The 26,487-nt window shown below is 40.0% G+C and overlaps 1 protein-coding gene across 1 annotated transcript in view; it reads right to left on the bottom strand.

Moving 5' to 3' along the window:
• The window catches only part of ABHD12B (abhydrolase domain containing 12B), a 35,018-nt gene that overhangs the window by 7,222 nt on the left and 1,309 nt on the right, over window positions 1-26,487 (bottom strand). Inside the window, exons 2-9 of the mRNA XM_049897939.1 lie at window positions 21,136-21,263; window positions 19,970-20,072; window positions 18,034-18,153; window positions 13,229-13,259; window positions 8,695-8,740; window positions 8,466-8,595; window positions 7,982-8,019; window positions 4,966-5,045 (exon numbers count right to left, since the gene is read on the bottom strand). Of these exons, the coding sequence (XP_049753896.1) occupies window positions 4,966-5,045; window positions 7,982-8,019; window positions 8,466-8,595; window positions 8,695-8,740; window positions 13,229-13,259; window positions 18,034-18,153; window positions 19,970-20,072; window positions 21,136-21,263 (676 nt within the window). The remainder of the gene's footprint in view (window positions 1-4,965; window positions 5,046-7,981; window positions 8,020-8,465; window positions 8,596-8,694; window positions 8,741-13,228; window positions 13,260-18,033; window positions 18,154-19,969; window positions 20,073-21,135; window positions 21,264-26,487) is intronic.

Here is a 26,487-nt window from a genome sequence, read left to right as displayed (position 1 = left end):
TTTCTGAGTAATGAAGTTGATTCCAAAGTGACAGGTGAATGATATTTTATTGCCCTCTTCCCCCATTTATGTCCTGTCTCTCCAACTAGAAAGGAAGCTTCTTAAGGAAGCATGCCTTTTGCTACATCCATGTGTCTCACACCACTCAACAATAATGTTCATAGAGTTATCGCACTTATAATAAAAATAGCTGACATCCATTGAGTGCTTATTTTGTGCCAGGCAGTACTGTAGATACTTTTCATATATTAATTTGTTTAATTATCACAACAATCTTGAATAAACTATTATTATCTCCATTTTGAAGGAACCCTTGTGGTACAGTGATTAAACTCTCAGCTGTTATCCAAATGGTTGGTGGTTTGAACCCACCAGCTGCTCCATGGGAGAAAGATGTGGTAGTCTGCTTCCATAAAGATTTATGGCCTGGAAACCCTATGAGGCAGTTCTACTCTGTCCTACAAGGTCACTATGAGTCGAAATCGACTTGACAGCAGTGGGTTCGGTTTTGGGTTTATCTCCATTTTATTGTTAAGGTAGTTGAAGCACAGAAAGCAATTAGCCCAAGGAAACACAGCTGTTAAGTGACAGGCTCGAACATTGAATCCAGTAAGTCTGACACCACAGTCTTAGTTCTTAAATTCTGCATGATACTGCAGGTCTGCTATGCTTCTAGACTGTAGAAGTGTCTGTTAAACAGAAGTTTTATGAGATGTTCAATTAAATCCCAAGCTTTAAAAAAAATGGGATCTTTTCTACTTCTAATAAGAGAGGAATTGTTACAGGCCAAGCTTTTGCCACAAACCACTAGAAAATCTGGATAAAGTATAAAGAACTTTTCTTTAAAGGTGTCAGAGACCTACCAAGGCAGCGAGGACTTGGGGGCTGTAGATCCCAGAGAGAAGGGAAGCTCAGAGAGGTGAACTCAACATTCAACACCAGTTTCTTGAAACACAGCTGTCAAGTCAAAATAAAGCAAGAAAGTAGAGGCAAAAGAACACAGAATGGATAAGGCAAATAGAAAAGAACGTAATAAGGGGGTTGATTTAAACCTAAATATGTAATTACATGTAAATAGACTAAACACTATAATTACAGAGAGCCTCTGGGTTATGAACATCTGCCTTGTCCTTTAATGTTATATAAATTTGCTCTCACTTTGACAGGATTGAACCAACCCCTACTGCAACAAAGTCTTCACCACAGTCACCTTCACTTGCTGAACATACAACTTTTAAATCATTCAAAAGGCTCATACCCCTTTCTTGCACTAAAATAAGGATAAATAAGAACCATATGCACCTGTTCTGACTTCCTTACAAATGTGACTTAAAGACACACTCAGGGATGGATCTCATTTGTAACCTCGGGACTGCCTGTAATAGAGTTTACCCCATCCTGGAAAAGAAATAGAAATCCCACTACATTCTGCTCACAAGAGATATACATTAAATATAATAATCCATAAAAGTTGAAAGTCAAGGGATAGAGAAAGATGTAACTTGCAAACATAGACTAAAACAAAGGTATGCTAACATTAGACAAAATTCACTTTAAATCAAGAACCATTAATCATAAAAAAGGGAGACAATGAAAAAGAGCAATCCACCTGGAACACAAAAAAATTACGTTATTAGTTGTGTGCACCTAATAATGCCTGTACTGACTCATAGCAACCCTACAGGACAGAGTCAGACTGCCCCATAAGGTTTCCAAGGATCAGCTGGTGGATTCAAACTGCCCACATTTGGTTAGCAGCCAAGCTCTTAACCACTGCACTACCAGGGCTCCAGATGTTGTGTTAGCAGACATGAAAACAACATTAATTAAGCTCTTGAGTGACCAGGTGCATTGTCAATGAGCAGTAATATTTTGAAAGGAGTCTTTTCTTCTGAGCAGTAGTTCTCAACCAAAAAAACCCAAATCCATTGCCATCAAGTCTAGTTCCAACTCATAGCAACCCTATAGGACAGAGTAGAACTGTCCCATACAGTTTCCAAGGAGCGGCTGGTGGATTCAAACTGCCAACCTTTTGGTTAGCAACCGTTGTGCTTAACCACTAAGGCTCCAGGGCTCCAAACCGTGGCCTTAAAATTTTCAGCAAACCGTGTTGTAAACAGATGTGCTGTCATTCAGGCTTTGTTGTTCCATCTGTAGAGGACAGGCAGAGTAGACTTAACTTAATTCTTCAGGTCCTTGGGATTCTCAGAACGGTAAATGAGTGTTGGCTTCAGCTTAGAGTCACCAGCTGCACTGGCCCCTAACAAGAGGGTTAGCCTGTCCTTTGAAGCTTTGAAACCAGGCCTCGATGTCTGCTCTCTAGCTATGAAATTCCTAGATAGCATCTTCCAACGGAAGGCTGTTCTGTCTACATTGAACATCCGTTGCTTATGTAGCCACCTTCCTCAATTATATTAGCTCGATCTTCTGCATAACTTACTGCAGCATCTACGTCAGTACTTGCTGCTTCAACTTGCACTTCTATGTTACACAGACAGCTTTCCTTAAACCTCATGAACCAACCTCGGCTAGCTTCCAGGGTTTCTTCTGCAGCTTCCTCACCTCTCTCAACCTTCGTAGAATTGAAGAGAGTCAGGGCCTTGCTCTGGATTAGGCTTTGGCTTAAGGGAATGTTGTGGCTCGTTTGATCTTCTATCCAGATCACTAAAACTTTCTCCATATCAGCAATAAGTCTGTTTGGCTTTCTTATCATTCGTGTGTTCACTGGAGTGGCACTTTTAATTTCCTTCAAGAACTTTTCCTTTTTGCATTCACAACTTGGCTAACTGTTTGGTGCAAGAGGCCTAGGTTTCGTCTGTCATGGTCTTTGACATGGCTTCCTCACTAAGCTTATCATTTCTAGCTTTTAATTTAAAGTGAGAGACATGCAACTCTTTCTTTCACTTGAACATTTAGAAGCCATTGCAGGGTTATTAATTGGCCTAATTTCCATATTGTCAAGCCTCAGGGAATAGGGAGGCCCAAGGAGGCGGAGAGAGATGGGGGAATGGCCAGTTGGTGGAGCAGTCAGAACACACACAGCATTTATCAATTAAGTTCGCCATCTTACACGGGTGCAGTTCATGGCACCCCCAAACGATTACAATAGTAACATCAAAGATCACTGATCACGGATCACGTAACAGATATAACAATAATGAAAAAGTTTGAAATATTGCAAGAATTACCAAAACGTGACACTGAGACATGAAGTGAGCACATGCTGTTGGAAAAATGGCACCAATAGACTTGCTCAACACAAGGTTGCCACAAACCTCAGTTTGTAAAAAATGCAGTATCTGCAAAGTGCAATAAAGCAAAGGGCAATAAAACAAGGTATGCCTGCATGGAGATATGACTACAAGCAATTGAGCATTAGGCATGGAATAAAAATATAAAATTAGGACAATTTATGCAGATTTTTTTTTAAAGTATATCTTGTGATCCAATTCTTTGTGTTTTATTTTGTTAGAAGGATTGCCTTCTCTACCTGGCATATGATGTAAAACCAGTAGTCAGTTGCCTTGAACTCCCTGGAGACTATCATAGAATCATGAAAGATATATAGTTGACAGTTCATAGGTCTAAAAAGAGGTTTATTTTTACTTTCAAAAAGGAATAATACCACCAGTGACTGCCCTGACAGGGAACACAACAAAGAGTCCCTGACAGAGCAGGAGAAAAGTGGGGTGCAGGACTCAAATTCTAGCAAAAAGACCAGACTTAATGGTCTGAGACTGGAGGGACCGCAGAAGACATGGTCCCAGGACTCTCTGTTAGGCTGTAACTGAAACCCTTCCAGAAGCCAACTCTTCAGACAAAGATTAGACTGGACTATAAGATATAAAATGATACTCATGAAGACAGTGCTTCTTAGCTGAAGTAGATACATGAGACTAAATGGGCAGCTCCTGTCTGGAGGCGAGATGAGAAGGCAAAAAGAGACAGGAGCTAGTTGAACGGACATGGGAAATCTGGGGTGGAAAGGAGGGGTGTGCTGTCACATTACAGGGAGAGCTACTAGGATCACGTAACAATGTGTGTATAAATTTTTGTATGAAAACCTAACTTGAACTGTAAACTTTCACTTAAAGCACAGTAAAAAATAAAAATTTTTCATTTCAAAAGAAAACAAAAAGGAATAATAATAAATAAACCTAAGTCAAGTCTATTGGAAAATTTTAAAGATAAGAAGTATGGTTAATGAAAAAAAAAAAAAAAACTTAGCTTTCGATAAGCCACTCAGTTGTTAGAAGAAAATAAAAAGACTACCAAATCCAAAAGCCATTTGTGTCCCCTTTCACAGTGTCTTAGTTATCAAGTGCTGCTATAACAGAAATACCACAGAGTGTCAGCTCCAGGGTAAGGCTTTCTCTCTCTGTCAGCTCTGGGAGAGGTCCTTGTCATAAATCTTCCCCTGGTTTGGGATTTTCTCAGCACAGGGACCCAGGTCCAAAGGACGCACTCTGCTCTTGGCTTATCCTTCTTAGTGGTAGGAGGTCCCTTTCCTCTCTTGCCAATTCTCTATTCTGTATCTCAAAAGAGATTGACTCAAGATACAACCTAATCCTGTAGATTTTGTCCTGCCTCATTAACATAACTGCCTCTAATCCAGGCTCATTAATATTATACAGGTTAGGATTTACAACACTTAAGAAAATCACATCAGATCACAACATAAAGGACAATCACACAGTACTGAGAATCATGGCCTAGCCAAGTTGACACACATTTGGTGGGGGGATACAATTCAATCCATAACAGATAGCAACTAGCTAATAATCTGTCTTGAGTTAGACAAACTTAGAAACATGTAAAACTAGTTAAGAAAAGGAAGGTGATTAATAAATATAAGTGTGTAGAAACAGACTATATTCTGACATGATGTGAAGATGAAAAGCATGAATATGATTACTATAAAATTCAGGCTAAGAATTACATCTAAGGTAGGGCTTATTGACTCACTTTTAACAAGGGATAATTGAGAGTTGCAACCCATACGTTGGTAAATGGAGCTTCCAGGATAATAGCATCAACTGGGCATCCTTGAAAATAATAAAAAAGAAAACAGTAACTCCCCTCTTATACTTAAATACCATCTTTATGTATGAACTTGTACATAAACTACCTCCATCAAAATCAGCTGTGAAACTTATTAATAATGCAAATTTCTGGACCTTACACCAAACTGAGTCAGAATCTCAGGGAAGAGAGGGCCTGAGAATGTGCATGTTTTAGCAAGCTGTCTTCTCTTCCAAGAAATTCTATGCACATGATAGTTGAAAACCACTATCATCTTCCAAGAACACAACCAGTTCATTGTTAAGAATGTGCCAGAGGCTGACTAGGTTATTTTAGCCACCGTCCCCTTCTGAGAAAAAATAGAAAATGTGTTTGTGGGGTGTGTGTATGTGTTTTGAGGCATCTGAGGGCTACTAAATTAGTAAGAATTTGTGGAGCCAGTACAAAAAGAGAAAATTCAAGAGAGTTTGAGGTGCCTTTCTCCTCAAAACAGTTGAAATTCTGAAAACTAAGGAGGTTGCTAAGAGGTTTAGAAGCTAAACAGAACTTCTGGCATTTTCACAGGTCCAAAGGAACAAAAAGTAGAGTTCAGTATATGCCAAGGGGAGAGCCCTAGTAAATTTCTCAGGCTTTTGGCTATGATCTCAAAGGACTACACCCTGGGAATAATGGTGAACTAGAAATAGACAAGCCCTCAAAAAGACTGAAGCCCAGCTTCAAATAACTTCAATCTCTGATTGCATTAGGGTGATCTTCCCCTAATATAACTGCCTTTTAGGGGAAAATAAATTATTTCTGAAAGATAACATCACCCAGAGCCTCAGTTATCTCTACAGTTCTCCATAAACAATGTCTTAACACTATCAAAAATAACCAGGCATACAAAAAAGCCAAAAATGGACCAAAAACAAAAAAGCAGATGACAGAGATCAACAAGAGCTCTATATATTGGAGTTATCACATAAAAAAAAAAAAAATTTTTTTATAACTTACAGTAAACAAGAAATAGTAAGATTATTAAAATTTTAATATCTATTAAAGCTAATACATTGATATTAAAATATTGAAATTATATTTAAACCACACATATTTACATACATGTGTTACATATATAGGCATATAATTTAAATACATATTAAGTGATTGATAAATTCAAGAAATAAATGGCAAGAAAAAATTTCAGCAGAAAGCTGTAAATACTATAAAGAATAATCAAATGGGAATTCTAGAATGGAAAAATATAATAACAAATCAAGAAATCAACAGACTAGTTAAACACCAGATTAGGTTTAGCTGAAAAGAAAATTAGCGAACTGCCTAATAGGTCAAAAGAAAATAAAGCAGAAAAAGACAAAAGTCTGGAAAACTCATAAAAGATATGGGTGGGATATGGGGGATGGACACATTTACATATAGTTCCAGAGGGGAAGAAGAAAATGGCAGACATAATATTTGAAGATATAATGGCTAATAATTTTCCAAAACTAATGAACAACATCAAGTCATGGACTTAAGAGGTACTATGAACTAAGCAGGGTAAGAACTAAGAAACCACACCAGGCAAGTCATGGTAAAGCTTCTGAAAACCAAAGCCTTTTGAAAAATTTCAAAATTAGCCAGAAGAAGGAGTAAACATTATCTTCGAAGGAGCAACAGTAAGACAGACAGCTGACTTCCTAAAGAAATAGTGGAAGCCAGAACACAATGGATAACATCTATAAAGTGCTGAAATAAAATTTACTGCCAACCTAGAATTCTATGCCCGGTGAAAATAGCCTTCAAAAATAAAGGTAAAATAAAAATATTTTCAGAGCAAAGCTGAGAGAATTAATCAACAGACAGGCAGAACAAAAATTACCCCAGATGGAAACTCAGAGATACGGGAAGTAAGAAAGAACAAAGAAAAGGATAAACCTAAATACTGACTATATAATCCAAGAATAATGTTTTATAGAGTATGTAATACAAAAAAAATTTAAAATACATTATAGTAACAGTTCATAAGTTGGGAGTGTAAACAGAATTAAAGTATTCATTTATATTAGACTTTAGTTCATGAAGGATACCTGTTCATCTCTAGAGTAACTACTAGAAGAACTGTAAAAAGAGTCTATAACAAGCTAGTGGGGAATGTGAGAATAAACAGAATAATAAGAGAGTGCCAATGGACTTACTTGCTTATTTACAGTGCAACACTATCAACATTGTGAATGAGGTGTGCACAAGGGGCAGGGGCTGTATGGGAACTTAGGGACACACTGAGATAATGTTTGCCTAATTTGCCTAAATAATTAAAGTTGTGTATAGCAGGTAAAAACCAAAACCAAACCCACTGCCATCGAGTCAAATCTGACTCACAGCAACCCTGTAGCAGGTGATTTTCTTTAAAATGTTTACATGACTTAGACTGACCTATATTACCAGCTACAAGAGATAATATGAGAGATTACAAACTGTTAACACCCATCAAAATCATCTGCTCCTATTCCCAGAGATTCCAGTTCATGAAGTCACTTAGGATCCAGGAACCTGTGTTTTTAACAAACACTTCCAGGTAGTTTTCAGAACATTTTGAGAAACACTGATACGTATATTATGTAAGAAGGGCTGCAGAAAGCAAGTTCTGCATATCACTTCATAATGTACTATCTTCTTCTCCTGTAGTTTATACTACTCCATATTAGCATTTTTATTATCACTTCATGAGAGCTCTTTCAAAGGACTCTTATTATCAGAGGCTTTTTTTCAAAAGTCCTTTTAGTATTTTTTTAAATTTTATAACCTTGAAAAGTAGCTATTATATTAAATAAGGAGAAAAAATAGTTTGTTATTCAGCTTTAGAAACTGTCTAAAGCTGAGACATTTAGGTATCTGTGTTCTACGTATGTACAACAGTCTTTTGACTTTTTATTTCCTCATGTCAAGCCAAGCAATTTTAGCATGTAAGTATTTTAATTACCTTTCTCTTCTAGTACTTTTGCAGCATTTGTTGCAACTCTGTAAAGATATTAGTAGATACATGAAAAATGACATAACAGTCAAGTAAACAGTACAAAATACAACATCCAGTATGAGCATCTGATGGAAGCTTGGGACCCTTTACTTAGAAAATGCACTAGATACAAAATTTTTCACAGGATTTCAAGATGTTCTACAGACCCTAAATTAAGAATTCTTTTCTTTAAAATTCTCAAGGAGACCTTTGGAATGGGCTTTGGTGTCATAGATAACCACGGAGCTGACCAGACTCTCCCTTGTTTTACAAACAGGCACACTGAAATCATGAGGTCTCTAGCCACCTGTGGGTTGTGGGAGAGGCCAATGAAATGTCTCTGTCTCCTAGCTCAGTGCTCCTTCCAGTACCCATTACTGCCTTTGATATGATGCCAGAGGCCCAAGGACCCACCTCAGGCAAAGGCAGAACATCTTCAGGCCCCACTTACCCTGTTCCCAGAGAGTGGCCCCAGAGACACACAGGCGTGGTGCCACTTCTTGCCTTGGTCCATTCATAGACATAAACCGCATCTGTGGTCAGTCCCTCCTCTGTGGCCTTACCCGTGGAGTCCCCAAACCCTGGCATGAGAAAAGGCAAACATAGTATCGCTGCCTATAAGGGATCATCATAAGCCTCCTGCTTATTAAAACATTTTTGTACATCATTGTAACACATACCTCTGTAGTCAACAGACAAGACATGAAAGCCACCGTCACTCAGCGCCTAGATGACAAAGGATCTGTTAGTACTTTAATTAGATGTAACCAGAAAAGGTTACAATGTAAATTTGTAAGTTTGATTTTTCCCACTCCTCACCAACAGTCCGTATCCCCAGTTGTGATAGATTAATAGATGGGGAAAAGGTGTATTTTTTAAATCTGTTGTTTGATTTCAAACTTGAGATCAGACTTGGCGGGAAAGCTAAAAAGCAGCACGGCAGAGCTTAAAACAGCCTGGGCCAAGCCCTGGCTCTGCCACATACCAGCTGCAAGTTCTTGGGCAAGTTATTTAACATATTAATAAAATATAAATATTACTCAGAGAAATTAGAAACAATAATAGCTACATTCAGAGTTGTTGGGAAGATTACATGAGATGATATATGTTAAGTATCTGGCTACATAGTAAGAAGATAACAAATGCCTTTGTAAAGAATTCCCTTGAAAATAAGAACTCTAAAGAGAGTTGCATAAACAAAGAACAGTAAAATATTTATATTAAATATGAACATATGAAGAGTTAATATCAATCAAAAATAAAGAGATAATTCAAACATATGAAATCACGGCCAAACCCCTAGTAGAAAAATGAAGAAAGAATATAAAGGCACAATTGTACACAAAATATGCATATAAACCAAAAACCAAACCTGTTGCCATCAAGTCAATTCCAACTCATAGCAGCTTCATAGGACAGTGTAGAACTGCCCCCATAGAGTGGCTAGTGGATTCGAACTGCTGACCTTTTGGTTAGCAGCCAAACACTTAACCACTGCACTACCAGGGCTCTGAAATATATATAGTGATAGAAAAAGATAAAAGGGGGCCAAAATCTACTGAGTAAGCACTCATTTTTAAAACTTCATTTAATCTCCACAACCATCCTATAAGGTAGGTATTATTCCCATTTTACAGATAAAGAAACTGAGCCTGGGGAAGTTTAAGTAACCTGTTCAAGTTCACCCAGTTGGTTAGAAGTAGAACCAGGATTCACAGCTGTGTCTGCCTCTTTGTCTAAATACTGGGTTTCCCCATTACATCATAGATGCAGTTGGCAGAATCTCATTAAACCAAAAAACCAAACCCAGTGCCGTCGAGTCGATTCCAACTCATAGAGACCCTATAGGACAGAGTAGAACCGCCCCATAGAGTTTCCAAGGAATGCCTGGTGGATTCGAACTGCTGACCCTTTGGTTCACAGCTGTAGCAATTAATCACTACACCACCAGGATTTCCAGAATCTCATTAGGAACTTCTAAATAGAAATTGAACTAATAATGAGGAAGGTATTTACAATGAAGAAGCTGCTGGTCTTGCAAAATTCGATCATGCCATCTCTGGCATCATTCCTATCATCAAGGCATTGCACTGGGCAAATCTGCTGAAAAGACCTCCTTAAAAGCAAAAGCAAAGATTTCACCTTGAAGACTAAGGTGCATGTCATGGATTGAATTGTGTCCCCCATAATATGTGTATCTACTTGGGTAGGCCATGATTCCCAGTATTGTGTGGTTGTCCTCCATTTTGTGATTGATGAAACTGTCCTGTATGTTATAAATCCTAATTTCTGCTTGTGGTTAATAAGGCAGGATTGGGTCATGTTGAAGAGAATTAGGGTAGAATGTAACACCCTTTCTCAGATCACGTCTCTGATCCAATGTAAAGGGAGTTTCCGTTTATTTATTTTTTTGTGTGTGTGGCCTGCATCACCTTTTATCTTAAAAGACGTAAAAAGAGAGAGAAGCAAGTAGAGAGACAAGGGAACCTCATACCACCAAGAAAGCAGCACCGGAAGTAGAGCATGTCCTTTGGACCCAGGGTCCCTGCACCTGAGAAGCGCCTCAACCAGGGGAAGACTGATGACAAGGACCTTCCTCCAGAGCCAACTGAGAGAGAAAGCCCTCCGTGGGAGATGACACCTTGAATTTGGACTTGTAGCCTACTAGACTGTGAGAGAATAAACTTGTCTTTGTTGAAGCCATCCACTTGTGGTATTTCTGTTATAGCAGCACTCGATGACTACGACAGTGCATCTGACCCGAGCCATGGTGTTTTCAGTTGCCTCATATGTATTCAAAAGCTGGACGATGAATAAGGAAGACCAAAGAAGAATTGGCACCTCTGAGTTATGGTGTTGATGAAGAATATTGAATATACCATGGACTACCAAAAGAACGAACAAATCTATCTTGGAAGAAGCACAGCCAGAATGCTCTTTAGAAGCAAGGATGGTAAGACTACATCTCACATACTTTGGACATGTTATCAGGAGAGATCAGTCCCTAGAGAAGGACATCGTGCTTGGGAAAGCAGAGGGTCAGTGAAAAAGAGGAAGACCCTCAAGGAGATGGACTGACACAGTGGCTGCAACAATGGGCTCAAGCATAAGAATAACTGAGAGGATGGCGCAGGACCAGGCAATGTTCTGTTGTACGTAGGGTCACTGTGAGTCAGAACCAACTCGATGGCACCTAACAGCAACAACAATAATGAGGAACTAAATGGAACGTTTTATATCTATTTAAAGTACACCCCCTCCAAAAATGTTAGCCACAACACAGTACAGCTAAGTATCCAGGGAACTAGGAAATTCACGTGTTCTCTGTGGCACAGTAGACTGAAGGACCACTTGGCAATACTACTCAGAACGACAGAGCAACAAATCCTACTCCTAAGAACGTATCTCTGGGGAAAATTCAAATGAAGAAAAAACTAGATGCTTAAAGTTTTCTGTAGACATACTTTTTAAAATGAATTTTTAAAGAAACTATCTCCAACAGCAGTGGGATGGTTAAGTAAGTAATTGCCTATAAATAAGGGAAAATGATTCAGCCTTTAAATTGGTAACTATGATGACTACGGAGCCCTGGTGGCACAGTGGTTAAGTGGTTGGCTGCTAACCAAAAGGTCAGCAGTTCAAACCCAGCCACTCCTTGGAAACCCTATGGGGAAGTTCTACTCTGTCCTACAGTATTACTATAAGTTGGAATCGACTTGACGGCAATGGGTTTTATGATAACTATAAAAACATGAAAGAATGTTTATAAAATATTAAGTAAAAGAACACAACATAAAAATATACAGAGATACAATCATAGTAATGTAAAAACCTTATACAAGGAAAGAGATAAAGACTAGCTGAGAATGCAAATAAATGAAAATAGCTATATTAGGTGATTGAAGTGATGAATGGATGATGAGAAAAGAAAGGAAGAGAAATGGAGGGAGAAAGAAAGCTAATAATAACAATGGAAGGGCTAAGGAAGTTTGGTCATGCTGGGATGTGATAACTATGGTACTTGGTGCCCAAATATGTGCCTGGAGGAAGAAATCCTGTCATACCAGCTGCTGCTCTCCCTCCCCACCCATCCTAACTACCACAAGGATGATATGGCTACTTTTCATACCTACAACCCTTGTCCTTTCTGGGTTCACAGAGACCATATAATTCAGTTTTGTCACGAATGGGAGATTAAAAAAGTACATGTTCTCACCGACATCTTCTTCACCACTATCCCACGTGGGAAGTTCAAGGAGTCGGGTGCAGGGTGGAAAGCAAACCTAACCCTCTGTAGACATTATCATTCCCAGGCAAAACTGTATCCAGCCCAGCACCACTCCACAGAGGCTGGCTCTGAGAAGGCAGTGATGAGGAGAAGGGAGGAGGAAACAGGAGAGGAGCTTCTTGCCTGCCCAAGGGCAAGGGGAGAGAGGGAAGAATGAAGAGGGTGCTGGTGATATTGGCCCTGGCAGGATTCTGAACCCTGCTAATACTGTTATATCAGGAAAGAGCTCTGAGATGGAAGATGGCATATGGCAGGAAGGATCCAGGTCCTGTGGTTGATAACTGAAAAAAAACAGCACAGTCACTTGTGGCAGGGATGACCTAACTGGAATGTGGGAGAAGATAAACAGCTTGCCTCACCAGCTCTGAGTCAGATATGACTGAGTGGAAACCCTGCCATCTTCTACACACACTTGGAAATTCAGGGGCTATCCCAACAAACTGGAGTCATGCCCAGCTTAGCAAGGAGAGCAAAGGGGTGGACACCATCCCATTCTGCAAAAACTTACCTGGGGTTGAAGCAAGAGCTTCAATATCTTTTAAAAGTGGACCATCTGTGTCTTTATCCTATACCACAAAAAAAGTTGGCTTCTTTTAGGAGTGATCATTTCCCACTCGATATACTCTCTTCCCCCATCCCCCAGGCCTCAAAAAAAAGCAAATAGAAGTATCTTCAACTTCACTGGCATGAAAGTGTTTTGGGACCCAGAGATGTTCACATTTTCTTTTGATGCCTCGTGTTCAATAGAAGAAGAGAAGTCCACTGGTGGAACTTTGAATCCCAGACACAACATCCCCCACTAACCAGTGATGCTCTAGGACCTCTCAGTAGGCTGCCACACTGAGGACCTGAGGAAGATCTATGGCTGTAGCCCAGAATAAACAGAGATTTATAAAATTAGTGCCTTGACGCCTCTTCAGACATACCTTCACTAGCTTAAGTCGATGAGAAGCTGCCCTGTAGAGAAGGTTAAAAAAAGGAAAAAGAAAGAGCAAGAATTAGAATTACAGTGACGAATTCAACAAAAAATCACTACCATGCTGCTGGCATCTGATCTCACACCTTCTTTTTTTAGGTTAGAGAAATAAATAACTAGGAGAAAGGGAAATGTCTTTTGGAGTCAGAGCCGGCTTGGCTCTGTCAGGGCGAGTGAGGGATGCTTTCCCATTATTGTAGCATTCCTCTAAAGCAGTCCTGAATGCCCAGGTCCCACTAATGCTTCTCAATATAAGCATTTCAAGAAGTACTAATGATCCACCTCCTTTCACTCCTACACAGCAAAACCTACTTCTAAAAATATGTTTAGAAGTTAAAGGAAAGTAAGTTCCAGAAAGTAGAGTTTCAGAACAAGGGATGATGTAGTTAAGTTGCCTGTGCCCTGTCAGCTCTGCCATTAAGTACAGGATGAAGTGAAGGAGAGACTCACAGCCCTAGAGATGCAAGAAATGTTTTTTCCCCCGCAAAATGGCCATACGGTCTACTCTCTATCTTGCCACATTAAGGTGAGTCAGAGATGATTAAAAAAAAACAGAGAATTTTTCAAAACCACTTGAATTTTGTCTTAGAGCAATTTCTTAAGCTTTAGTGGATTGTGAAGCCCTTTGAACATTTGGTTAAAGCTACAGACACTTCCCAGAGAAATATACCCACACTTCAAATTTTATGTACAATTTTTGGGGGCTCATGGACCCTCTGGGGCTTCCATGGCTCCCAAGTCTAGTACCACTGTTTTTGATGCATCAGCAGGACACACATCCTCATTCTCTATCCCCTCCCATTTGGGCTCCCCTCACCCAGTACTGCTGATAGCAAACTGAGACTTCTAGACAAGGGATGACAGGAAGCTGTGGCAAACCCCAGAGCCAGTAGATCTGGGATAACTAAGGGCAATTGCAGATTCACACATGGACGTAATACAAACATGATTATGTGGTCCACATGATCCTTTGAATAAATACATTACAACACCATGCTTAAGTTTACACATTAAGAATGCAATGTTGAAAAACGTCAAATTTCACAGGAAATCTCAGCAAATGTGGTTCTGAAATAGGTACATCAAGAAAGCTCCTTGACATTAGCAATGAGAAATCTGAAAGGGGAATTAGGAAAACAAGTCCATTTACGATAGCATCTAAGAGAATAAAATACCTAGGAGTAAATCTAACCAGGGATGTGAAGGACTTACACAATGAAAACTATAAAACACTGTTGAGAGAGATTAAAGAAGACTTAAATGAATAGAAAGATGCTCTGCATTCATGGATTAGAAGACTTAATATTGTTAAGATGTCAATATCACCCAAGCAATCTACAGATTTAATGCAATCCCCATCAAAATTGCAACGGCCTTCTTTACAGAAATCGAAAAACCAATCCTCAACTTTAGATGGAATGGCAAGAGGCCCCGAATAGCTAAAGCAATGTTGAAAGAGAACAAAGTAGGAAGACTCATACCTCTTGATTTTAAACATACTATACAGCTACAGTAATCAAAACATCCTGGTACTGGGATAACAATAAACACATAGGCCAATAGAACAGAATTCAGAGTCCAGAAATAAACCCATACGGGTTTATTTTTTTGACAAGGGTGCCAAGTCCATTCAATGGAGAAAGAAGAGTGTCGTCAATAAATGGTGCTGGGAAAATTGGATTTCCACATGCATAAATATGAAAAAGAATCCATGTCTCACACCATACACAAAAACAAATTCAAAATAGATTAATGACCTGAATGTGCACACTAAAACCATAAAATTCCTAGAACAAGCAAGGACAACACTATCAGGCCTGACTTTCAACAACGGATTATCTAATATAATAACAAAGGCACATAGCAAAAGACAAAATAGATGGGACTTCATAAAAAATTTTTAAATTTGTTTATCAAAAAAGTGAAAAGTTACCGACTGGGACAATATCTTCAGAAAGCATTTATCTCCAACAAGAATCTAATAACCAAATATATATAAAACTTCAACAACTTAACAACAAAAAGACAACCGAATCATAAAATGAGCAAAGGACTTGAACAGACATTTCACCAAAGAGGACATTCAAATGGCCACCAAACACATGAAAAGATGCTCAGTATCATTAGCCATCAGAGAGGGATGCGAATCAAAAACACAATGAGACACCACCCACTAGGATGGCTAAGGTTAAAAAAATAACAATAACAAACGTTGGTGAGGGTGTGGGGAAACTGGAATCTTTACCCATTGCTGGTGGGAACGCAAAATGGTACAGCTGTTGTGGAAAACACTGTAGTGGTTCCTAAAAAAACTAAAAAATAGAACTATTATAAAACCCCAAACCCGTTGCCATAAAGTCAATTCCAACTCATAGCGACCCTATAGGACAGAGTAAAACTGCCCCATAGAGTTTCCAAGGAGTAGCTGGTGGATTCGAACTGCTGACCTTTTGGTTAGCAGCCAAACTCTTAACCACTGCACCACCAGGGCTCCAAAACTACTACTATATGACCCAGCAATTCCTCTCCTAGGAATATACTCAAAAGACTTGAAAGCAAAGACTCAAAAGTGGACTTGTACCCCAATGTTCATTGCAGCACTATTTACAATAGCCAAAAGGTGGAAACAACCAAAATGCCCATCAACACATGAATGGATAAACAAAACGTTGTACACACATACAATGGAATACTACTCAGCCAGTAGGAGAAATGAAGTCTTGATACATGCTACAGTGTGGGTGGAGCTTGAGGATATTATGCTGAGCGAAATAAGCCAATTACAAAAGGACAAATATTGTACGACCTCATATAAAAAGACAGAAGGCAAACATATAGAGACCAAAGTCTATTAGTGGTTACCAGGTGCAAGAAGGAGGGGAAAAAGGGGTTAACGGTGATGGAAAAATTGCATTGATTAAGGGTAGGGTTGCACAGCTGATTATTTTAACTGCTGTCAGTAAGTTGTATACCTATAAAGAGTTGAATTGGCAAAAGTTGTGTGATAGGTATATTTACAGAAATGACAAAAAAAAAAGTAGCTGCTTATGTACAACCAAACACTTCGTGGGATTTAGTTCCTTGGTCTGGAGGTTTAGGATCATGGTTTCATGGGCACATCTCAGTTCACTGGCCTGATAACGTGTTTAGTGCTCCTGTTCTACCTCCTAGTTTGTTGTGTAGTGCCCAGGGTCTTAAAAGCTTACAAGCAGGCAATAAAGGCACAACAATTGGCCTTTATTCACCTGGAGCAACAGAGGAAGGAGAGTCAGGAACAGTAGGAGGATATGGAATGTGTTGGTAACTGCCTCCTTTGCCATGAGACCGGAAGAACTGGATGATGCCCGGCTACCATTATTGAACATGTTTATCAAAGATTCCATAGAAGAATCCTGATCAAAAGGGTGGGTGGGGGATGCAGAATGGTATTTCGAATTTTTGTGGACTCTTGACTTTCTGGAGCCATGAAGGGTGGATGAACCCCTGAAACTATTGCCCTGAGATAATATTTAAACCATAAACCAAAAATGTCACCTGAAGTCTTCTTCAAACCAAACAATAGTTTAGCTTAACTAGTATAAAAGGTCTGCCTTGAGCATTATGCTCTGTTGAGAATTATCTATATGGGATCAAATTGACAACAGCAACCCAAAAGATTAGATAGGAACCTCAGAGGGCAGTGAGTTTACGTTAATGAGGAACGAACAACTCAGAAAAGGAGGGTGAGAATATTTGCACAACCCAAAGAATGTAATCAGTGTCACTACGTGGTACATGTAGAAACTGTTGAATTGGTGTATGTTTTGCTGTGTACATTCTCAACAACAACAAAATAAACAAAATTTAGAAAGAAAGAAAGCCCCTTGGGAGAAGGCAAGTCTTGAGAAAGCCATCACCTGACAGAAAAAGACAGTGAAAAAAAGAGACATAGGATAGGGAGCCAAGAGGCAGATTGCAGAGCTTGTCACTTAGTTTGAAGTGTCCCTCCAGAGACAGAGTGAGGTCAGTGGGTTTCTGAGGCACACCACTCCTCCCCCAAACTGAAGAGGTACAGTCAAGACTGATAATCATCACCCAACATAATTACTCAGAGATACACTAAAGGCTTTGACAACACATCAAAGGAGAGCCAGGCTTCTGGGAGACTTTGTTACAAAGCAAGGTTGGGACCACAGAGTGGGGCTGATGCATCAGTATTCTAGACTAGAATTAGGCAGATGGTCTCCTAGTACCTATGGTCAAAATTCCAGGTGATCTCTCTTCGAGAGTCATACTTTTGATTAATAAAATTAATGCTAATAAAATTTCCACTGTGGATTTCTGGAAAGACCTCTGGTGTGGAATTTGTTCTTTTTCCCCATAATTCATACCCATTCTCTTTAAAGTCATCCATGAATTCAATCCATCATTTCATACACTCTAAGGGAGTAAAGGACCTGCTGTCTTCTTTAAAATCAATATCCAAATTTTCAAGTTATTCTTTTTTCCCCTCTAGTTAAGGATCCACATTATTCCACATATAGAATGATCTTTTAAGAGAAGCCTATTGCCAGGACACCCTTGGAATTCATCAAAAGAATATATATATATATATATATATATATATATATATATATATATATATATATATATCTGTGGAGGCAGGCTTACAGAGTTGAAAACTGTGAGCTGCCCTTCACTCCCCCACAGGACTAAAATATTCTCTCTCTCTCTCTCAAAGAAACTAATAATAGTTTTCCAAGCAAAGGCACTGACCTGTTCTCTGCACTGCCGTGGAGATAAACTATAATTGGGTTGCCATCATGAAGGGCTGCCTCATACCAGTAATGGTCCTTCCCCTTAGCATCTTCACCCCGGCATCTAGGGACCGTGTGCCTGAAGAGCAAGGAAAGGCTTTAGCAAACATGTACACAAAGAGAAATCCTTTCTATCCTTGTGGAGAGGTTGGTTCTCCTTGGAGGAACCTGGAAGATTTTCAATGCACTTTCCCCTTATGTATGTATGTGTGTATATGCAAACATACATGATATATATATAAATACACATACAGACGTGTATATGTGTATGTGTATATGCATATTTATATATCTGTATTTTTATATATATCACACATTGTGTGTGATTGATATATATATGTATACACATATATAAATTTTATCTGAGAAATATATTTACATGGTAAAAATAAAAATCTAACACCATTTTGTCTTATAGCAAAAACCACCACTGCCCTACCCCACCGCTCCCATGCACAATCTCTTTTAACCACTTACTGTTTTAGCTCTTCTGACTCTTATACCCATTGTCCTTCCAAAACTGCAATTCTTAGATACAGTCCATTGAAATAACAAAAAATGGGTGGAGACAAGTAAAAGATAATGGATATTTGACATCTGCCATTGGTTTAGCTGAAGAGACAGATTGGGAAGAATTAAAAGGGAAACCAGTTCGTGTTGGAGAAAAAACTGTAACATGAAACTAGGTTATTTTACTCATGAAACTAAGTGACCTTGTAATTTTAAACCCCTCTGTGAGCTCTAGCTCCTCCATCTTGTAAAATCAGTGAATGAACCCTGAAAATGCAAACACTGCCATATGACACATCACAAGGAAACATGGGGAACTGGCCATGACATGATAAGCCTTCACTTCTCTCAATTGTTTCAGGGCAGAAAGTCTGAGAATATCAGCACCACTGCCAACCAGATGAGCTAATCATGATGGGGATCGCTAACTCACCAAGCTGAGTACCAGTGGGGCAAGAGTGGAGAAAAAAAATATTTTCAAAACCCAACATTATTACCTAAACTGTACCCTACAAATTAGGAAGAAGCTACACGAGTCTTTTCTGTCTCATTTCATAATCAGATGTTTAAACTCAGGAAAGTGAAATATAAAATGAGGTAATGGGAAATTTGCAGCCAAGAACAAGTGCTAGGAACCAAACGGAGTATTGAGATCAGCATAGCCAAAAAAAAGACAATAAAATGCTCATGATTTCTTTTGACAAATATTTAAACAGTGGCTTCTATGTGTCAAGCACTGGGTTGATCCATGAAAACCCAATAAAGTCTTTGGCTGGCCTGTGGAAGCTACAGCTCAGCGAAGAAGACAAGCATTAACCAAATAATCACATAAACATTTATTTAACTACAATGGGAATAAATGTAAAGGACAAGCAAAGACAGCCATGAGAGCATATACCTAAAATGGCAGATGAGGGAAGGCTTCTACAAAAACCACCATTTAATAAGACCCAAAAGATGAGAGCAGGCAGCTAGGTGGGCAACAGGAGGGAGGGGAAGGAGCAGAGCGATAGAAAGAAGTGTTCCAGATGGAGCTCATCCTGGGAGGATGTGCCTTGACAGCCAAGGAGGCCATTGTGTCTGGAGCAGAGTGAGGGAACGGATGGTATAGAATGAGGAGAGGTGGGCAGGGCCAGGTCACTCAGGCCTGGTGAAAGACCCAAAGCAAAGGACAAATTCTAAACGGCTTCACATTCCAAAGTAAAATTTCTGGAAAGCAAAGTCAACCAGATCAAATTTCAATATAAGGGAATTGAAAAACTTCCAGGTGCCTCCAAGGAGCACCAATCTCTCCACTGGCAAGTAACATGGCACTGCTTGCCCCTGACCTCATAATATGGGAACTTTGTCCATAAAGCAACCCAGTGTCCAACCACTGCACTCACCAGATTCCCAAGATCACCCCAGGTTCCACTTTAATGTAGAAGTTCACTGTGTGAGCAATCTTTATCTCCGGTTTCTTTAAATCCACAAGATATGGTGCTTTGTCTAGAAAGTAGGCACTGTTATCAACTCCTAGAGCCCCATGTCTTTTCATCACAATCCAAAAATAAATTAGCCTTTATGATTAATATGTTTCTAAGTTGTAAGCTACTATACTTAACTCTTAGTGAACTATTTTATTTTATAAACTAAGAGTAGCCCACAGAAGAGTTACAAGGAAAAAAGAAATCTACAGCTAGATTTTAAAGTGCCACCAGTGTGGTAAACCATAAGAGTTTATTCACTCCTTACCCCTGTCTCAAACTAAAAGGTGAGGCGATCATTCCACTAAAAAGGTCTGTTACTTAAGTCGAGCATAATTTTTTCACTAAGTAAAATCAAGTCATTAGCCATAAGCCAAGAAGTGTCCAGGATTAACATACACCCAGGGACATGCAGGTAAAACTGTTACCCGTGTGCTACAAAGACTGCATGTTACATTGACTAACACATGGTTCACAGAAAAACCATGGGGAGAAATAGATTCCTCACATCAGCACCTCCTCTCTTTCAATGACTTTTTCAAGGGATACACCTAATAAGAGGAAGGGGAAAAGTAGAGAATACAAGAAGCTGGTATCCATATGAATAGCTGATGTGAAAACTGATCTCCTGAACTTAAACCCCATCCACAAGGCCATATTTTTCTATCTGTCCCCAACAGTCTGCAAGAATTCATGCAAGACAGCCACTCCAAAAAAATAAAAGAAAACCTGTTGCCCTTGAGTTCACTCTGACTCATGGCAACCCCATGTGTTACAGAGTAGAACTGCTCCATAGGATTTCTTGACTATAATCTTTATGGAAGCAGATTGCTAGGTGTTTCTTCTGTGGTGCCTCTGGGTAGGTTCAAACCACCAACCTTTCATTTAGTAGTCTAACACAAACCATTTCTGCCACCCAGGGACCATTGCTAGACCCCAAAGTCAACTATAGGTTTCAGACCATTTATCTCTAGTGACAATTTTGTAACTGACATACATTTTTCATTATGCCACAGCTTTAAAACAGTGAATTCTATATTTGGGGAAAAAAACTGTAGCCAAATTCATGAAAGGTATATACTTACAAAAATTTAAAAAAATTAGCATGTCCATCAAAGGAGGGAAAATGTGTTCTTTTAACGGTTTACTAGTAAAGTTGTTATACAGAGCAGCAATTTTTCTTCTGAGTGTTGAACAAGAGTGTGGAACAGACCTGCAAGATATTGTGAAACAAACAAGGTTTTCAAAATCAAAGTTTTGTCTTGGTTTGTTTTTTATCTTAAGATCCTGATCAAATTACAGAGGCTAATATTGGGAATTACAGGTAGCTTGGCATTTTTTGGGGGGAGGGGGCATTTAAACAAAATCCTTTACAGAACTATATGTAATTGTCTATAGGCTGGATCAGGACTGGGCACGAAAGGGGAAGCAGGTGAGGAAAGCAAGAAGGCAAGGTCCCAGAGTCAGCTGCTGAAAAGCCAGGGCTTGATGGGGAGAGGAGGGGAGGGGATGGTAGGTGCACTGGAGTCAGGCTTATTCCCTTAGTGTAGCCCCATAGAAGGCTGAGGCTGGACCCCAAAGTCATCAGGAAACAGAATTTCAGCCTAATAGTTGCCACAGTTTTTAATTTATATTATTATTAATTTATATTACCATTCAGTGCTATACCCAGAAATTCAGTGCTATATACACTATTATTAATAGTCTAAAGCAGTGAGCAGATAATAATTTGATCCAACTCTTCTGGCTGGATCTTAGGAAGCAATGAGCCAATAAGAGAAGAGCCTCACTTCTGATGTAACATTCTTAGAGGGGAGGGACCCAGCAGCAGCAGGGTGGGAAGGCTGGAGGCCCAGGCAGGGGGGCTAAAGCAGGGCTGGGGCCTAATGTGGAAGTGGTGGGATGAGGCAGGCCATGCACATCTTGCTTATTCTGCAGTTCCCTGTGTCATAAACCAACCAAACTGGGAGCCATCAGCAGACAAGAGATGATTTGTCCATGTTAGGCCACTAATACACCTCTGTCCCTAGCCCCATTTCTCATGAGGGCTAGAGTATATCCTAACTGAAAGACTAGGTGGGAGACGAGGGATACAGGGGCTCAAGGGCACCATCTCTTGCTTCTGGTTTTTGACCACATCATCCCTTAAATAAATTCCTTTTCCTATTGTGAGTGCTCAAAGTTAAAACTGCTCAGTGTAATCAAATCATGAGGGGCGGGGGGTGGGGTTAGAAGGCATTTTTGGCAAACTGCTTCCCCTGCCCTGAGTTCTCTGCTAGACTAGAGGCAGTTTAGAAGAAAACTTTTATCTTTGCTTTGCAAATGAGGACACCGAAAATGTGAAGGTCACACAGCCAATGAATAGCAGAGCCATGGTACACACAGACCTATGTGATCTCCATGAGCTGTTTGTCACAGTCCTGGTGAGTTCGCCACCCATAGAAGGAAAAATGAACCCCACGAACGAGGCTGGTCTCAAAAAATTCTGCTCCTACACTGTTTACAATACCAAAAAGATGGAAACAACTAAAGTGCCCATCAGCAGATGAATGGATAAATATATAATGGTATATTCACACAATGGAATACTACACATTGATAAAGAACAATGATGAATACATGAAACATTTCATAACATGGAGGAATCTGGAAGGCATTATGCTGAGTGAAATTAGTCAGATGCAAAAGGACAAATATTGTATGAGAACGCTACTATAAGAATTCAAGAAATAGTTTAAACACAGAAGAAAATATTCTTTGATGGTTACAAATATGGGGAGGGAGGGAAGGAGGGAGAGTGGTATTCACTAATTAGATAGTAAAAAAAAAAATTAGATGAAGGAAAAGACAACACACAGTACAGGAGAGGTCAGCACAAGTGGACTAAACCAAAAGCAAAGAAGTTTCCTGAATAAACTGAACGCTTCGAAGGCCAGAGTAGCAGGGGTGGGGGTTTGGGGACCATGATTTCAGGGGACACCTAGGTCAACTGGCGTAATAAAATCTATTAAGAAAACATTCTGCATCCCACTTCTGGGAGTGTGTCTGGAGTCTTAAACGCTAGCAAGCGGCCAGTTAAGATCCATCAATTGGTCTTAACCCACCTGGAGCAAAGGAGAATGAAGAACACCAAAGATACAAGGTGACTATGAGCCCAAGAGACAAAAAGGGCCACATAAACCAGAGACTACACCAGCCTGAGACCAGAAGAACTAGATGGTGCCTTCCTACAACCAATGACTGCCCTGACAGGGAACACAACAGAGAATCCTTGAGGGAGCAGAAAAGCAGTGGGATGCAGACCTCAAATTCTGGTAAAAAGACCAGATTTAATGGTCTGACTAAGACTAGAAGGACCCTGGGGGTCATGGTCCCCAGACCTTCTTTTAGCCCAAGACTGGACCCATTCCCAAAGCCAACACTTCAGACAAGGATTGGACTGGACTATAAGATAGAAAATAATACTGGTAAGGAGTGACCTTCTTGGCTCAAGAAGACACATGAGACTAAGTGGGCAGCTCCTCTCTGGAGGGGAGATGAGAAGGCAGAGGGGACACAAGCTGGCTGAATGGACATGGAAATACAGGGTGGAGAGAAGGAGTGTGCTGTCTCATTATGGGGAGAGCAACTAGGAGTATATAGCAAGGAGTGTATAAATTTTTGTATGAGAGACTGCCTTGATGTGTAAACTTTCACTTAAAGCACAATAAAAATAATTTTTAAAAAATTTTTAAATTCTGGTCTTAGAGAGTGCAGTTTTAGGAGCCCTTTATTACCTTTGCAGGAGGCCTGGTGGCACAGTGGTTAAGTGCTCAGCTGCTAACCAAAAGGTCAACAGTTCAAACCGACCAGCCTCTCCACAGAAGAAAGATGTGGCAGTCTGATTCTGTAAAGATTACAGCCTTAGAAACCCTATGGGGCAGTTTACTCTGTCCTATATGGTCATTACGAGTTGGAATTGGCTCAATGACAACGGGTTTTGGCTTTACCCCCTTTACACCCTTGCCCCCCTCTTAGTGTTCCTTCCTCACTCCTCCTCCCCACTAATGTCCACTATTCTCAGGAGCCCTCTGATACTAAAGGCACCAAAGGAAAAAAAAAAAAAAAAGCCACCAAAGAAAGACCCCTTAAAAACCTAATTTTCCCTCAAGTGTTAATGAATTAAAAATCAGAGAGCTTATATATGTTTGGAAGAGGCGTGAAGGGAGAAAATAATGACCCTGATGGATTTCTAGCAGCTCAGCAAGGGGTGGAAAAGATATGTGGGTTGAAGGTGATGGATAGCTCTTCAAATACATCACACCTGGGCAATTGCCTGCTCACAAAATCAGTCCCAGCAAGAAAGAAATGAAAATGATTGTTTCATAATACTTTAAAATAGCCCCCATGAAGGCAGGAGGAAGGAGAGGACATTGTTGTTCTGATTTTAGAGATGAGAAATCAAAACCCAAAGAAGCCACTTTGAGCCACAGATCAAGCCAAGATGGGCAGAGCTGAAAGCAAGCCTGTTCCTTATGGGCCCTTTCCTCCAGTTTGCTGGCTCCTGCTTGCTGTCTCCTGACCCCGTGAACTCACCGCTACGCTGCCTCTTAGTCTCCCTCTAAGTTATCCTTTGAAGATAGGCAGGTGATTGGGAAGCAGAGGCGATGGATAGAAATGTGTTTCTGTTTTTTAAAGAATAATTCATATAGGACCTTTCTCTCAAATAGCGAGAGGCACTTCTGTGAGAAGCGCTGTGGGAGAGAAGAACAGAATGACCAGATCCCTCAGAGCATCAATAATGCAGAGCCGCTTCTTTTAAGTAGGGGGCTGTCAATTTGACATCCACTAGATCAGTAAGGGATCAAAAATCACCATGGCTAATAGACCTTATTTGAGCAGAGGATGCAGCCACATCAAACAGGCACCTTGGGGCTTTGGTGTTCTCCCGCCTGCCCTTTGATCAGCAGCAGCTGTAACTGCACAGCATCCCCGCCCCCGCTCCCCCCACCCCACCCCACCCCGTCCCCCTCGTAGGAGCCACAGACCCTAACTGGGTGATTCTTAATAGTGAAACCTGGTGGACCCTGAGTGGCATCAAGGTGAATCATGCTCAAGTGTCTATAAACTAGCTTTGGAGAAGCCCAAATCTCACTACATTTGGCAGCACAACTATTCCAAATATAAAGACATGCTGCACACCCATCATATATGCTCATTCAGCCAACATGTATTGATCATCAAGCATCTGTGTTCTCCTCCCTTCTTCCCTCCCAACCAAATCCTGCCCTTACCTTCACACCACTCAAGTCTCCTTGGAAACCCTATGGAGAAGTTCTACTCTGCCCTAGAGGGTCGCTATGAGTCAGAATCCACTTGATGGCAACAGGTACGGGTATCTAGCACAGGCTGAGGTTAATAAATATTTGTTGACCTCCAGGTTGAAAATTCTGAAAGGAAACTATTTCTTTCAGAAGAAAGAAGGCAGTGATGCTAACTGGTCGCTTTAGGGGAGAGAGGAAGGACATCTCTTTTTTTGTTTATAATTTAAAATTAATCAATGTGAGCTCCAAAAGAACACGTATTTCTGTTTCATTCACTGCTATGTCCCCAGGACTTAGATTAGTTCCTGATACGTTGTGAATAATCAATATTGTAGAAAGAATGGATGAGTTTATCAGCTTTCTTATGGGGTTTTTCTAAGCAGTGTCTAAAAATGTGAAGACTTGGGATGAAAAAGACAAAAATCAGAATAGCCCTTCTGCTTCCCCCAACTCCTTTCCTTAATATTCTTCCCACTTTCCTAATTTAAAAGAAAAAACCAGTTGTAAGTGAAGAGATGCTGTCCTAAGCCCACCCATCTTAAGCAGCAGCTACATCTGATGAAATTTTTATTAAAATACATCAATCCCCAAGACATTCAGAAAACAATCACTAAAAATATGTTTAAGTGTTCTCTTTGAGTCTCACAACACATCACAATAGATCCAGTGCTACAAGCATTGCCTGGCGCACAGCAAGCATCCGCGAATGTTTATTGATCTAAACTAAGCTGGCTCCAAATTTTAAAAAGATTCAGGACACTGGAAATGAGTCTGTGCCTCAGTGCTGGCACCTCAGATCAGGAAGTTTCTGCTCGGATTAAAAAAAAAAAAATGCACTAGTATTTTATCTATTCTTTCAGGAAGTTTCTCTTGAGACTTTTTTTTTTTTTTTACTATTTAGTAAGGCAAGTAATAGAAGATCCCCAATTCCCCATCTCCCACTCCATTAGCAATAAAGTGGGTTGTTCTCGAGAGTGTGAACCACAGCTGTGATTCTCTACCTAACAAACGTTCTTTACTGCCACATAAATGTTAAATAATCCGTCATCAACTCTATAGAGAGCATGAAAGAGAGAGGTGGGTAGATGCCAGCGTAGCAGAGAGGAAAGGCCTGTGAATGTGAAGTTTGAACAG

Source organism: Elephas maximus, chromosome 10 (assembly GCF_024166365.1).
Source record: "Elephas maximus indicus isolate mEleMax1 chromosome 10, mEleMax1 primary haplotype, whole genome shotgun sequence".
Classification (NCBI taxonomy): Eukaryota; Metazoa; Chordata; class Mammalia; order Proboscidea; family Elephantidae; genus Elephas; species Elephas maximus.
The sequence above is the reverse complement of the archived record's forward strand: the minus strand, read 5'-3'. Positions and strand labels throughout refer to the sequence as shown.